We start from the raw sequence: 14818 nt of genomic DNA, 5'->3' as shown, positions 1-14818 counted from the left end.
AGTCCTAGTTACCTGAGATACTAATTATACTTTGTAAATATTGACTTAAGTCAAAATAATGACTTAAGGTCAAAATAACTAAGCGTTTGCAATAAGTTACATGTGCTCTGAATGCACTGCTGATTGGCCGTTACATGCACTCTGAATACGCACTGCTGATTGGCTATTACCGCTCTGCGTGTAACCAATCAGAGGGTTGTGTGGGTGGGACAATGCTGGGTGCTGGAGAAACATACTGACAGGCAGTACAAAGCAAAGCAGCTTGTTAAGACTTTAGATTAGCAGCAAATGATAATATAAATACATTTAATAAAGTCAAATACAAATAAGGCAACAAGAGAAGTATCCTAGACTTCTCTTTTGCAAAGTAAATCTGAACAGCCGATTTGGGCATATACATCAGGCGATTGCCTTAACAACAAAGCGCTGTGGGAAACCCTAATGTGTCATTTATAACTGAAAAAGACAGACATTGTCGTAAAATGTTTGTACTGTCAAACGGAGCTGGAATTTCACAATAGCACTACATTTATGACATTACCAGAAAGTATACTGCATACAGTATGTAAGAGCAGCTAAAAAGCAGAAACAAGGCAAAATTCCACTTATTCAGCTAACGCCATCTTGCATAACTAATGTTTTATTCAAACACATGTGAGGACATGTTAGCACCTAGTTTGTATGTTAATGCTAATGAGTTGTTTGTGCTAGTGAAATATCAAACACCCCTCCAATTAATACCTTTTCAAAAGTATTAAAATTGTTGTTTTAATACTTTATCAAATGAATTATGAATGATAACTGCCACCTTGCACAATAGAAATAATCAGAACTAGTTCAAACTATTGCATGCAAATAAGCCAAAGCACAAACGCTCTGCTCGCAGACCAGAAGGGTTCAGGCCAGAGAGGGTAAGTCTAGCACTGTGTGAATGTGTACACCCTTAAGCTGCTGTAAAAATAAACCAAATACGCACTCAGGCTTTGTCGGATTGAACAGACCGTGTATTAAAGTCAGAGAAGGTGAGATGGAAGGATACAAGATAAGAGCATGTCATCACCACAAAGGTGACTAGCGTCAACATGCCCCAAGCATCTCGTATTAGCAGGTACTCTGGGATATCTGTGTTAGCCATCTCAGTGTACAGTATCTGTAGAAACGTGGCTCCTACTGGAATAAGACAGACACGCTTTACGTCCTGTTTGAGGAGAGAATGAAGACTTTGTAGTACTGTATAATCTGTACTGTACACATGGCAGCCACACAGATGATAATACTTTTATGTATGATTCCACATAGCCATGATCTATGGTCTAGCTTGTTTTTAATACTCTTTAATTTTCTGCTCTACTGTATGTTAAACATATCACTTAGGTCAGGTGTCCAACTCAAGGCCCAGGGCCTGATTTGACGCGCCATATCATTTCATTTGACCTGCAACAGTCTGCAAATATTTAGGGGCAATAACGTACTTCATCTTTTCTTACTAAATGTATTTTTTCTTTCCATTTTGACGGAAAACAATGTTTTTACTGCATCCACTTGCATCTTTTAAATTGTAATATTATCTCATAATAAAAAAAATATTATATTATCATACATCCCATAAAAACATTTTTTTAAATTAAAAGAAATACTTCAGTATCTGACTCATTTCAAAGCAAGTAATCCATCAAAATGTACATTTAAAAAAAAAAAGGTTCGCTTAATGGCCAGAAATGTTATGTTAAAACATGTGGTTTCCATGTTTTTAGTAATACACCATAGAGAATAGTGGTACTGTTGGTACATTTACAGTAATATGCTGTACAGTTTAGAGTTCAATTCTGGCAACTGAGTTAAAAAATTATTTTACCGTGCATGTTAGTGCATGTGCATCACAATACGAAGGTCCTGAGTAGTCTTGGGCTCAGGATCTTTCTGTGTGGAGTTTGCATGTCCTCCCCGTGACTGCGTGGGTTCTCTCCGGGTACTCTGGCTTCCTCACACTTCCAAAAACATGCACCTGGGGATAGGTTGATTGGCAACACTAAATTGGCCCTAGTGTGTGAATGTGAGTGAGAATGTTGTCTATCTGTGTTGGCCCTGTGATGAGGTGGCGACTTGTCCAGGGTGTACCCCGCCTTCCGCCCGATTGCAGCTGAGATAGGCTCCAGAGCCCCCCGCGACCCCGAAGGGAATAAGCGGTAGAAAATAGATGGATGGATGGATGGATGTATAAACATATATAATAATGAAATGCATTGGCAATTGTGTAATAATATCATGAGGTAAATCTTTTTACATTTTTATTCATTACAAACCATCTGAGGGCAGCGTAACAGAGATGTGACCTTAATTGAAAACAACTTTGACACCCCTGAATTGGGTCATTAAGTAGAGTTCAATAAGCCCACCAATCTCTTACGTTTATCTGAGCATACCACATTGTGAAGAGTGACTAAGTGGGGTTTGTTTTACAGAACAATCCCTCCTTGATCCGAGCTCAGTCTCCATGCAGCTCAGCTAATGGATCAACCAAAAAGGAGAAATCGGCAATCTTGGATTTTTACATTCCGCCACCTCCTCATATACCCTACAGTCCAAGGTAAGACTTATTATCTCTTTATTTTAGGCATCACACTAGCCTAGCATCTCAGTTAGGGATTTTTCATTTGGAAATTTGCATATTCTTGCGGCCCTAATGTATATTTTCTTCCACAGTTAATAATCATGCATACTCGATAAACTTTAAACTGCCCATGGGTCAGCCCTGGGATGAAGTGCTGATTTGTCCAGAATGGATTTTAAATAATAAGATGTTTACTTGTGAGATCCTTTCTAAATAACTTGCTGTTGTCCCAACATTCACCTCCTGCTGAACGGTTCGCTCGCGCTTCCAACCCATTCTGTGCGCACGCACGCACACACACACACACACACACACACACACACACACACACACACACACACACACACACACATACATCCCACCAGCAGTCCTGATGCAACGCCAGTCTTATCTTCCTCCTCCAGGGAGATGATCGCATGTTTCCACATTCATTTAAATGATAGAAGGACCGAACATTTCACATCACGACATTGCCCCTGTACTAACTGTGCTGTTAAAAATAATCACTTACTGTATATGTTTATTTTCTGCAGAGAGGAAAGAACAGACACTTTCTCCAGTTTTAGTAAAAGGCCAAAAGGCTCTGAGTCACCCAATTCCTTCTTGGACCAGGAGAGTAGGAGACGCTGCACCATCGCAGATTATGACAAACTAAGTATCGGCTGTCCAATTGAAGCTAATGTGATACAGCCCAGAATGAGGGAGCACAAGCAATCACGTGGTCTGTACCTGTTCATCATTCAGCCCTCCTACAGATCATTTGGTCAGTCAAATAAGCAATTAATTGTCACTTATGCTTCTAGGTAAGCCCCGACCTATGTCCATGCCTGTGGATACCTGTGTGTCAATTGTGGACCCCTTTGCTAAGCCCTGGACACATAGTAGGAAAGGTATTAACAATTTTGTTGTTATTATTCCAGCTGCTTTCTCTATGCCTTCCTGTGAAATTAGGATGTGTGTTATAGCTTAAAATATATATTACAGCCTCCTGCAATAACAATTCATATCACAGTATATTATTTGGCATATAAATGATAATACAACCATTTAAAAACGGGTTACAAGGGCTCCTAATTTGGCTGCCAAAGCATGCAAAAACATGTTGCGTCGTTTACGGTTGTATTATTTTGTTTATTAATCTACTTGTTAATGCAGTGTTAATATATGGTTACTTTGTGCTCCAACGTGGTTATATCTACATTTCTATTAAAATGTAATAAACACTTATTTTTCTGTTGTATGGATACTTTACATTAGTTTTAGACAATACTACAAATTTGGCTTTCGATCCAATATCAAGTAGTTCCAGGGGCAGTATTGACGACAACAGTGCTGATACTGATACAATTTTAAGATCATTAAATGATAACATCTTTAATCACAGCTTTAATTCAAAACACTGAATTATTTTTTTAAATTATTTCCTATTATTGGCTGGGATTTAAATCCTTTGAGTTTTGCTCTTAAAGTCCTCCTGTGTTCAGGGACTTATTGTCTGAGTTTGTAAACAATAACAAAAACAACAAAACATATATACAGTATTTTTTATAATAAGAAATATAGGTCTAACCACGGTGGCAGAGGGGTTAGTGCGTCTGCCTCACAATACGAAGGTCCTGCAGTCCTGGGTTCAATCCCAGGCTCGGGATCTTTCTGTGTGGATTTTGCATGTCCTCCCCGTGAATGCGTGAGTTCCCTCTGGGTTCTCCGGCTTCCTCCCACTTCCAAAGACATTCACCTGGGGATAGGTTGATTGGCAACACTAAATTGGCCGTAGTGTGTGAATGTGAGTGTGAATGTTGTCTGTCTATCTGTGTTGGCCCTGCGATGAGGTGGCGACTTGTCCAGGGTGTACACCGCCTTCCGCCGAATTGTAGCTGAGATAGGCGCCAGCGCCCCCCGCGACCCCAAAAGGGAATACGCGGTAGAAAATGGATGGATGGATGGGGTCTAACCATAAACTGATGTAATGCTTGGTATCGTTATTGTTGATATTTGTAGCAATCCTTCCGCCTCTGTTTACATCAAAAGCTCTAGCTTAGTGGTTGGCATATCCTCTTACTGTGCGCAGTGTAGCATGTTCCGCTATTCCTCGTCCTCCAGCGATAATGATGCCTGAAAGAAACGTAGTTGATTTGCTGCCATTAAGGCAAGGATTGTTGCCTTAGAAGTGGCTTTGCACTTAGAAGGGATGTTAGCTGCTGCTCTGCCTCCTCACTCACATGCTTCATAATACTACCATAGCTAAGATGTGTCCCCTCTTCTTTAATCTCTTACATGAATAAATGTTGACTCCAGTTGCACAAACTCCTTGAAATTGTCATAAATGTGCCACCAACATGAATCTGGGACATGTTCAGTGGTGCATCCTGTTCATGTTAGACATACATAGAAGTTGCATATTTTTGGTAGCGTAAAAAACTACATACAGTAAAAAGGTCGGATTTAACACAAAATCTGTATAGGGCATCATTACGTGCAGTGTTAATGTAGCCTCAGTCTCTTTTGCTAAGTATGAATCCAAAATAAACCACTATGGGGCCAAAGAAAGTTGCAGTGCCAGCACTTTGATAAAAAAAGTGAGAAACACTGTTGAATTTAAGTACGTAATTATCGTCCATTTAGCTCTCTCCTTCCCACCTTCCTCTCCGCTAATTCCAGGAAATGGTGTTAAATGTTCATTTATTCAATAAATTCAAAATGTATATTTGTTTTCCAATGTTTTTGCATGTAAAAAATATAATTATTCTGTATAAAATGTGTTTTTGTTTATTTTTGGGTGTCGGATTATTAGGATTTACATACTTTTTTCATGGAAAGAATTGCTTTGGTTTTCGTATCATTTGGTAATTGTCTAAAGATTTAAGAATGTAACAATATATGGAAATGTTATATCATTAGTTATTGTGACCAAAATAATCTTTATTATCATTGTTGAATGTGCTCAAAAAGTACTTATAACACACTGAAATCCTATCGCCAGGGTTTATTCTTTTATGGAAAGACGTTAATGTCTTTTTTATACATGTCAGCTAACTGGTTCATGAGTTTATCAAAATATGGTTACCATGAATTGATTAACATGGACCCCGACTTAAGTTGAAAAACTTATTCGGGTGTTACCATTTAGTGGTCAATTGTACGGAATATGTACTGTACTGTGCAATCTACTAATAAAAGTATCAATCAATATCACGGTTTTACGATCATTTGAATTCAGAACGGTAATACTTATCGTTAGGGGTTTTACCGCGATGTATCATTCATTTATCGTTACACCCCTATTCTTGACCTTTTGGCACAGATTACTAACAAAACCCGGGGTATCTAAACTAAAGCACGTGGAATGCTAACCATCTTCTCATTCCGTGAAGGTGAGGACATCCTGTACAGATACCTGAGCAACGAGAGGATCCCCACCATAGCCGAGGAAGTGGCGCAGGCAGCTCCGCCCAACTACCTGCCGACAGGGGAGCGCCACCTTGTCAGGATGGAACACATCCGAGGCAGCCGCTACTACTCGAACTCAGACCTCCACAACAGCGCCACCATCCCCTATCAGGAGGATGTCAAAAAGACCCCCGTAGCTTCGGTCTCCAAGCGCACGGCAGAACGTTCACTACTGGTCAGTTGGATCACGCGACTTAAACTCTTGACTCACTGATGATGATCCACTTCCTGTTTGGGGCTTCCTGATCCTGTCTTGTCTCCTTCCTGGGTGCCTTTGAGTTTTAATGTCCAGCTGTTTGTTGTTTTTTTTTTGTTGTTGTTTTTTTGGCAGCTTGCAGCTTTCTTTGCACTCTCTTGCCAACCTCCATGTTTTCCCTGGTAACAGCTACTACTAGAAACTACTGCTTACCCACCACCCCTTACTACACCACATCATCACCCCATTAACGCTGCCTACAACCTTCCCCTCCTCTGACTACAAGTCCCATATCAGCCTCAAGAAGATGCAGTTTGTTCAGGTCAGGACACTTTGCTGTCTATGGACTCCACTGTACATAATAAGTTAATATAGCTCTCCTCGCATGGTACAGTCGTCCCTCGCCACATCCTCTTTCAAATATCAGTGTTTTATTCATATCCTTTTTTTTTTTTTTTTATTGTCGTATTGTGGCGATCGATAGACTTTGGTTTCCAGGTCGTGGGTGAACACTGCTAACAACAACACGGCGGCTACTCTTGGCACTACTGTATATTCACCGTGACAATCACCTTGACCAACTTTTGGCAAAACAACTTTTTTTTTCATCTTCAACTCCTGACTCAATGATAGCAAATATCTACATTGGTAAGACTTTGACGCAAGCGTAACAATGTACACCAGTGGTTTCAGCTGTCAAAGCCCAGTTGTAACTTTGAGGAATTACTAAGCGAACTATTTCCATGCCGTGGTCTTGTTGTGGTGGCCGGGTGACACTTGGAGGATGTTTCAGGCTACCAGTGAGTAATGTAATCTACTGTAAAATGCAATCAAGGGCACTATATTGAAATGAGCGTAAAGGTACGATATGTGTGTTATTTAATGTTAAGAGAGCTATAATATGTTAAAAAAAAAATACGTATTTCCACCATAGTAAACTGTTTCACGAAAATATTTGATTTACTAATACTAGTAATAATCTTATTTTGTGGAAAGGCATTTACCACGGTCAGGCCTGTAACCAGTTTGCCACAATAAGCGAGGGACGACTGTATTGTTTCTTTGGTCATGTGCTTATTTTTGTTATACATAAGTCATTCAATAAAGTAAGAAAGACAAACTGAATATTTTGTTAACGCAACTTTGCATGTCTTTTTCTTTTTAGATGGCAATTCTGTGATGTATATGTTTTTTTGCCTAAGGTTGCCTCTCGTAAGCTATGCATATCCTTAACAGTCTTCATGTAAATTGTTACATTGATTGCTGCTTTGGTTTGGTGACGATTTCATCATTGATCCTAAAACATATGTGTGCTGGTTTCCAAGCTATGCACACTATTAAGTGCGCCCTTTTTATATCATGTGCTTGAGTTTAATTATCCACCTCAAAGGGCCTGTACACACAGCTGTTTGACATTTATAACTGGCCTTTTTAAGACAATCTTGCCAGATCACATAAGACAGTATTGTTTAAAAAGTACTGAGAGTACGTCTCCGTTATTGTGTGATATGCCTTTTTGTAGGTTTTGCATAGCATTTTATTAAAAATGTCACTTTCAATTCAGTCTTCTTTTGTATTGTCTTTATTTCACCATTGTGGTGTGAACCGATCTAAGTGTAATGTAGCATGTTTCATTGCAAACAGTGAGTTGTATAATCACATGTCATTCAACGATCTGTTGAGGTCTCGTGGCACATTTAAACCAGTAACAAACCTGCTTTGACCTTTGAGCTAAACCCGTGTTTTTCAAGCATGTGGTGTAACAGGATAGCTGACGTCTCTCTCTGCTCGTCTGTGTGTGTGTCAGATGATGGTGGTTATGAATGCACTTTCCTCTGATGACCCTTTAAAATGCCATCTGGGGGCAACGTGGCTAATAACCTGTATAGTCAAAGCAGGTTTCCCATCAGGAGCTCTTATTTCTGCACATATGTTGTCTTTTAAACATTTAAAGGTGAGGGTAGGATTGCACCAGCTGGCAGCTTTTGCCCCTTTTGTTCAACACATATATAGTCTGCCTGGTGACTTTTAGTAATCATAAAAACCCTTCACACGCATGCATTTATTAACCGATGAACCCTTTTTAATACTTTTCTATTTCACCTTCTTTCTATCTGGCTCTGCTGCTGCTTGCTGGGATAGAGTTGCCTGCGGTCCTCAATAGTTTGCACCTTACTGTATAAGGTTTGCCTGAATACCATTCTAACCCATTAAGTCTAATCAAAGCCTGCTCAAATCACAATGTTATTAAACACAATAATCATGTGCAAATACTGATTATTAATACAAGTATAGAGTAAGTACACTCCAAAAGTGCAAACTATCTCATAAACATAGCATGGCTGATTAATAAACAAGTCTTTATGTATCACAGGAACATGACTGGCACTCGAGTAGGGACTTCCTCAACCGGTGAGTGTCTTTGTCCACTTTCTTCCACACATATTCATGCCTTAAGTTGCAGGTTCTGTTTGTAAACTTTTATTTCCCCACACTGGGGTTGAGGAAACACAGACAGCAGGCGAGAGTCGTGGGGTTCAAAACACATTTCTACAGCATGGGCGTATTTTGAGGGTACGGGGGACATGTCTCTTGCACTTTTTCAAAATAAATAATGTTATGCTATTGAATGGAGACAAGACACACACTTGTGCCAGGCGGAAAACTCAACCAAGAGTGACGCTTTTCATCGTCAACAATCCATATGTGAGACAAGAACTAGCGTTTTTCTCTTTTCTGTGCATTCTAAATACTGAAAATTGGCGTTTTTGCTAGCAGTTTTTCATTATTATAACGCACAGAGGAGGAAAATACGTTGGTTATTGTCTCACATAGGGCTTGTGAATGATTTTTAGGAAAGTGCAGTTTCCCTTTAACAAAATCAATCGTCATGTCCAAAGTGTGGACATTTTCAGACCACAGTTCATTTTTTTATGGTTGCATTTAAGATGATATGTTAGCTTAATTGCAGACTATGGTGACCCCTGATAGACTCCAGCAGTGCATCCTCCATCTTTCATCTTCAGAGTGTCTTGGCAGCTTACAAGCCATCCTTCTGCCCAAGATGATGACATGTGAGGATTGCTCTTTCCTCTATATTTCATCACCCGTGCCAACCTCCTGTCTCCTCCAGAAGAACCTGAGGAGGTGTGACTCCTTGCATTAACGCCATGATCGATGGCTGAAGCTACCTTCCCCGCCTCCGCCAGTCTATTCTCAGCCACAAAACACATCACGGCCAGTTTGCGGCACGCTCAATCAACACACATTAGTCCTACTTACAGTATATAACGGCGGCTGCGGAGCTAATCGGCTGACTCATTATCAGACTAGGAAAGGGGATATGATTGACGCGGTATTTAATCAGCTGTCATCTTGATTCTGCTATGTAAATTTGGAAAAAAACAAAACTTTTTTTCCCACATGACAGAGCATAAAATGTGATTTTATTCTGATGTCACCTGTCGAAACAATCTGCTGTGTTATTTAGACGAAGGAAGGAGAGGACAAAAGTTTATCTTTTTAAATCTTGCCAAAGTGTTTACTTGTTCACGCTCTCATCCTCACAAATTAAATTTTTGTGACGTAGTTTATTGTCTCAGGTGAATGTCGAGCAATGTCAAGCTTCTTTTTTTAATTCTGTCTTTAAACGTGGTGGACACGCAGTCAGGTCTTTTAAATTTGACCTATGGTCACTCTAATCGCCATTCAAAACGCTTCCTTGCAGTCTAGATCAGGGGTTCTCAAAACTTTTTTCATCAAATACAAACCCTGTTTCCATATGCGTTGGGAAATTGAGTTAAATGTAAATATAAACGGAATACAATGATTTGCAAATCATTTTCAACCTATATTCAGTTGAATATGCTACAAAGACAACATATTTGATGTTAAAACTGGTAAACATTTTTTTTTTGTGTGCAAATAATCAATTTGATGCCAGCAACACGTGACAAAGAAGTTGGGAAAAGTGGCAATAAATACTGATAAAGTTGAGGAATGCTCATCAAACACTTATATGGAACATCCCACAGGTATACAGTTGGGTGCCATGATTGGGTATAAAAGCAGCTTCCATGAAATGCTAAGTAATTCACAAACAAGGATGGGGTGAGGGTCACCACTTTGTAAGCAAATTGTCGAACAGTTTTAGAACAACATTTCTCAACGAGCTATTGCAAGAAATTTAGGTATTTTACCATCTACGGTCCGTAAAATCATCAAAAAGTTCAGAGAATCTGGAGAAATTACTGCACATAAGCGTTTATATTACGGACCTTGGATCTCTCAGGCGGTATTGCATCAAAAACCGACATCAGTGTGTAAAGGATATCACCACATGGGCTCAGGAACACTTCATAAAACCCCTGTCAGTAACTACAGTTGGTCGCTACATCTGTAAGTGCAAGTTAAAACTCTACTATGCAAAGCAAACCCATTCATCAACAACACCCTGAAACACCGCCGGCTTCGCTGGGTCCGAGCTCACCTTTGATGGACTGATATAAGTGGAAAAGTGTTCTGTGGTCTGACAAGTCCACATTTCAAATTATATTTGGAAACTGTGGACGTGGTGTCCTCTGCAACAAAGAGGAAAATAACCATCCGGATTGTTATAGGCGCAAAGTTCAAAAGCCAGCATCTGTGATGGTATGGGGGTGTATTAGTGCCTAAGGAATGGGTAACTTACACATCTGTGAAGGCACCATTAATTCTGAAAGGTCCATACAGGTTTTGAAGCAATATATGTTGTCATCCAAGCAATGTTATCATGGACGCCCCTGCTTATTTCAGCAAGACAATGCCAAGCCATGTGTTACAACAGCGTGGTTTCGTAGTAAAAGAGTGCGGGTACTTTCCTGGCCCGCCTGCAGTCCAGAACTGTTTCCCATCAAAAATGTGTGGCGCATTATGAAGCTTAAAATACGACAGCGGAGACCCCGGACTGTTGAACGACTGAAGCTTTACATAAAACAAGAATGAGAAAGAATTCCACTTTCAAAGCTTCAACAATTAGTTTCCTCAGTTCCCAAACATTATATTGAGTGTTGTTAAAAGAAAAGGTGATGTAACACAGTGGTGAACATGCCCTTTCCCACCTACTTTGGCACGTGTTGCAGCCATGAAATTCTAAGTTAATTATTATTTGCAAAAAAAATTAAGTTTATGAGTTTGAACATCAAATATGTTGTCTTTGTAGTGCATTCAACTGAATATGTGTTGAAAAGGATTTGCAAATCATTGTATTCCGTCTATATTTACATCTAACACAATTTCCCAACTCATATGGAAACGGGGTTTGTACTACCTTACAAAAAATGTGGCTCACTGAGTACCACCATAATGACCAACATTAAAATACAGTAGTATCGTAGGCCTAAGTATTCATGAAAAACAAAGCAAATGTTTTATTTAACAAGTGGATTTAATATTTTTGGCACACAGTTTGAACAGTAACACTGTTTGAAAATAGGAAAATACTTTATAATCAGGTGATTATTTGGCTTTCACCTATTGGAGCCACTAGTGGTACAAATACTAGTTTAGGAATAACTGGTCCAGATAATATGTATTGCAATCAAAATGATCACAGATTGATCACACTTCTGAATTTGGATTAATCAAGATTAAACACAGGTTACTACTTTAGGTGGGAGGGCATACAATGAGTATGAATAACAGGCAACTACAGGCAACAGTCCCAACTCAGTAGAGCGGAAGGACAGCATGGATAGAAATGCCCCACATAGGTATGTCTGTTAGTCTGTGATGTCACAAATGGCCCACTGTTTAAAAAAAAACTGCAAAATACAGCGTTCAAATGCATCCGAAACTGTGTGTAAATTCACGTCCAAAAGCATGAACCATATAATTTGACGCTTTGGCATTGTGCTGAGTATATACAGTATGTTAGAAAATACAAAAATCATTATAGGTCCCTTTCAAGGAGATTTGTTTTCATTGCCAAACTCCCGAGGTCAAATTTCCCCAGTAATACTTAATCCACTATGTCCAAAGTGCAGCCTGGGCACCATTTGTGGCCCGTAGCTAATTTTCGAACGGCCCACGGCACATTCTAAAAATACTATTAAAAAAATAAATAAATAAACATATGAAAGTGGAATAACAGAGCAAACAGGGGAAATGTAACAACATTTGCAATGTTGACTCTTATAATACAAAGCTGCCATACAGGCTGTTTTTTTTTTTTCTCAAAGCTCACATTTCTCAAAAAATATCAGAGGACGGAAGTCAATGGTGTTGTGAATTATTGACCTATTCAAGACTCCAATTACTTCACATCAAATATTCTACTTTGAAATAGTTTTGTGGGAAAATATTGCATAATTTGTCTCCAATAAAAAAAGTTTATTCGTCAAAAAGGGCATAAAACAAACTTTATAAAATTATAAGAACTTATAATGAAAGGATAGACCTGAAGTTGATCTAGAGACTTACGTGTTAAGAGTAAGAAAAAAAAAAAAAAAGTATGACATATTTTTAACACTTTAATGGGTGGGACACATTTAGATCCCAATCATTTTAGTGATTTTTCTTTTTTTTTTTGTATAATAATTAATAAAAATAGATGTTATGAATTAGTGACCTATTCAAGGCTAATTTAAAATATTTTTGGGTGAATTTTTTGCATTTTATTTGACAAAAACTGCATAAACCAAAAACATTAAAAACAAAAATGAAAAATAATTAAAGCATTCTGAAGTTGATTGAGATTTAAATGATTAAAGTAAAAAAAAAAAAAACTACCGGTATGCTTTATTTTTAACACTTTTATGAGTTGAGCCCTTTTGGATCACCAATAATTTTAGTGGGATTTTGTTATAAAATCTGTCATTGTTGTAAAAATAACAAATCAATGGTGTTATGAGTCATTGACCTATTTAAGGCTCCAATTACTTAACATCAAATAATCCACTTTTAATTTTTTGTGGGGGGAAACATTGTATATTTTGTGTTTTTGCCATAAAAACAAGGTTTTATTTTAACAAAAAGCTCATTAAACATTTTTTAAAAATAAATTAATAAATAATAACTTTATATAGTGACTGATAGACCTGAAGTTGATTTAGAAATTTAAGTGTAAATAATAAAAACGTAACAATATGATTCATTTTTAACATTTTCATGACCGAGACGCTTTCAGGTCCCCGGGACCAAACTTAGAAAATGAAAAATACTAAAATTGCCCCCACATGCTTTCATTTCTCAGTGTGCGAAGTTAAAAAGGTTTGGACACCTCTGCACTATAAAATGATGAAGGTCCTGTGTTATGTATTTTACAATGTACTGCTTTTACATTTCCTGTATTTTATATTATTACTTAAAATGGTTTAATATTTTAATTCTTTTTTATCCCCTAAAGCATCTTTGAGTGCTTAGAAAAGCGCTATATCAAATAAAATGTATTATTATTATTATTATTATTAAACAATTGATCCGTTAAACTGATGTTAAGTCCTGTTTTCGCACTATGACTGTACCCCCAGTGCACAGAATAAGACATGCTTGGATGAGATTGGTGTAGAAGAATGTGACCTTAAACCCATACTCATTTGTGGATAATTAATTTCCACCATTTGGCTTACATTTCATTGTCATTTACAAATTTTGGGTGTTCCCTTTTTGTAATGGAATAGAAAATGATAGAGAATAATGCCATCGACAAATGTAGTGATGCAAACAGAAAAGAACATACATAATGTGCATGTACTGGATATACAGTATGTGCAACACAATCCAAGGATGGCTAATCTAAAAACAAACAAACAAGATGTATGGGAAGAGGGGGAAAAACATTAGGAACTGAAAGACAGGAAAATAACCCAACATTTTTGTTGCCTAAAATTGCAGGGTGAGGCCCGTCTGGGGTGTATTGAGTATTTTCAGCTTTGGGAGCCCATGTTGCATTGGCAGCTTGCCAAAGACATTATCACAGGCACTGGCACCAAACTATCAAATTCCAGCCGTGGACTTGTTTTGTCCCGACCCAATCAGAGTCATAGAGGTTGTTGGAGATAATGGAAGATAGGTCACAACACGCATGTTGGAGCAAGGTCTTACCTGGTGTCTTCTCAATGTTTGCTTGTTGTGTTGCAGGTATAACCAACCACAGATACGATCCTGGTCCTTCTCCCAAGCTGTAAGTATTTTCACTCTGAGGTGCATCTGTCAAACAAATGAAAATAGTTGATTCTGATATCAATTCGTTTCATCTTTAACACCAAACGTTAAAGAAAAACAACTCTTTTGTACTTTTTTGCTCAAATTTCTTGGATGAAACAAAAACATCGAACTTTTTACTGTGACTCTTTTAATCAGACAATATCACATAATATATGATATGAAAATGTGCCTCACCACATTGTGGATTTATTTTTAAGCATATTTTACAAATTTTGGGTCCCACCTAAGCATTTTCAAGTATGGAAATCACTAAATGAACACAAAATATAAAAACTACAACAGTATTGGCCACTAAAGGAGATTAAACCCATTAGAGCACGCTGTTGAGTATCGCGGGCATTGATAGGCTCAGCATC

The 14818-nt window shown here is 38.2% G+C and overlaps 1 protein-coding gene across 1 annotated transcript in view; it reads left to right on the top strand.

The window, feature by feature from the left end:
- Nucleotides 1-14818, top strand: part of LOC133549777 (connector enhancer of kinase suppressor of ras 3-like) — a 123112-nt gene that overhangs the window by 76433 nt on the left and 31861 nt on the right. The window contains exons 10-15 of the mRNA XM_061895551.1: nt 2463-2587; nt 3145-3332; nt 3415-3501; nt 5986-6236; nt 8632-8669; nt 14376-14418. Coding sequence (XP_061751535.1) covers nt 2463-2587; nt 3145-3332; nt 3415-3501; nt 5986-6236; nt 8632-8669; nt 14376-14418 — 732 coding nt within the window. The remainder of the gene's footprint in view (nt 1-2462; nt 2588-3144; nt 3333-3414; nt 3502-5985; nt 6237-8631; nt 8670-14375; nt 14419-14818) is intronic.

This window comes from Nerophis ophidion, linkage group LG03 (genome assembly GCF_033978795.1).
Source record: "Nerophis ophidion isolate RoL-2023_Sa linkage group LG03, RoL_Noph_v1.0, whole genome shotgun sequence".
In the NCBI taxonomy this organism is placed as follows: Eukaryota; Metazoa; Chordata; class Actinopteri; order Syngnathiformes; family Syngnathidae; genus Nerophis; species Nerophis ophidion.
Note: the sequence above shows the minus strand (reverse complement) of the source record. Positions and strands in the feature narration are given on the sequence as shown.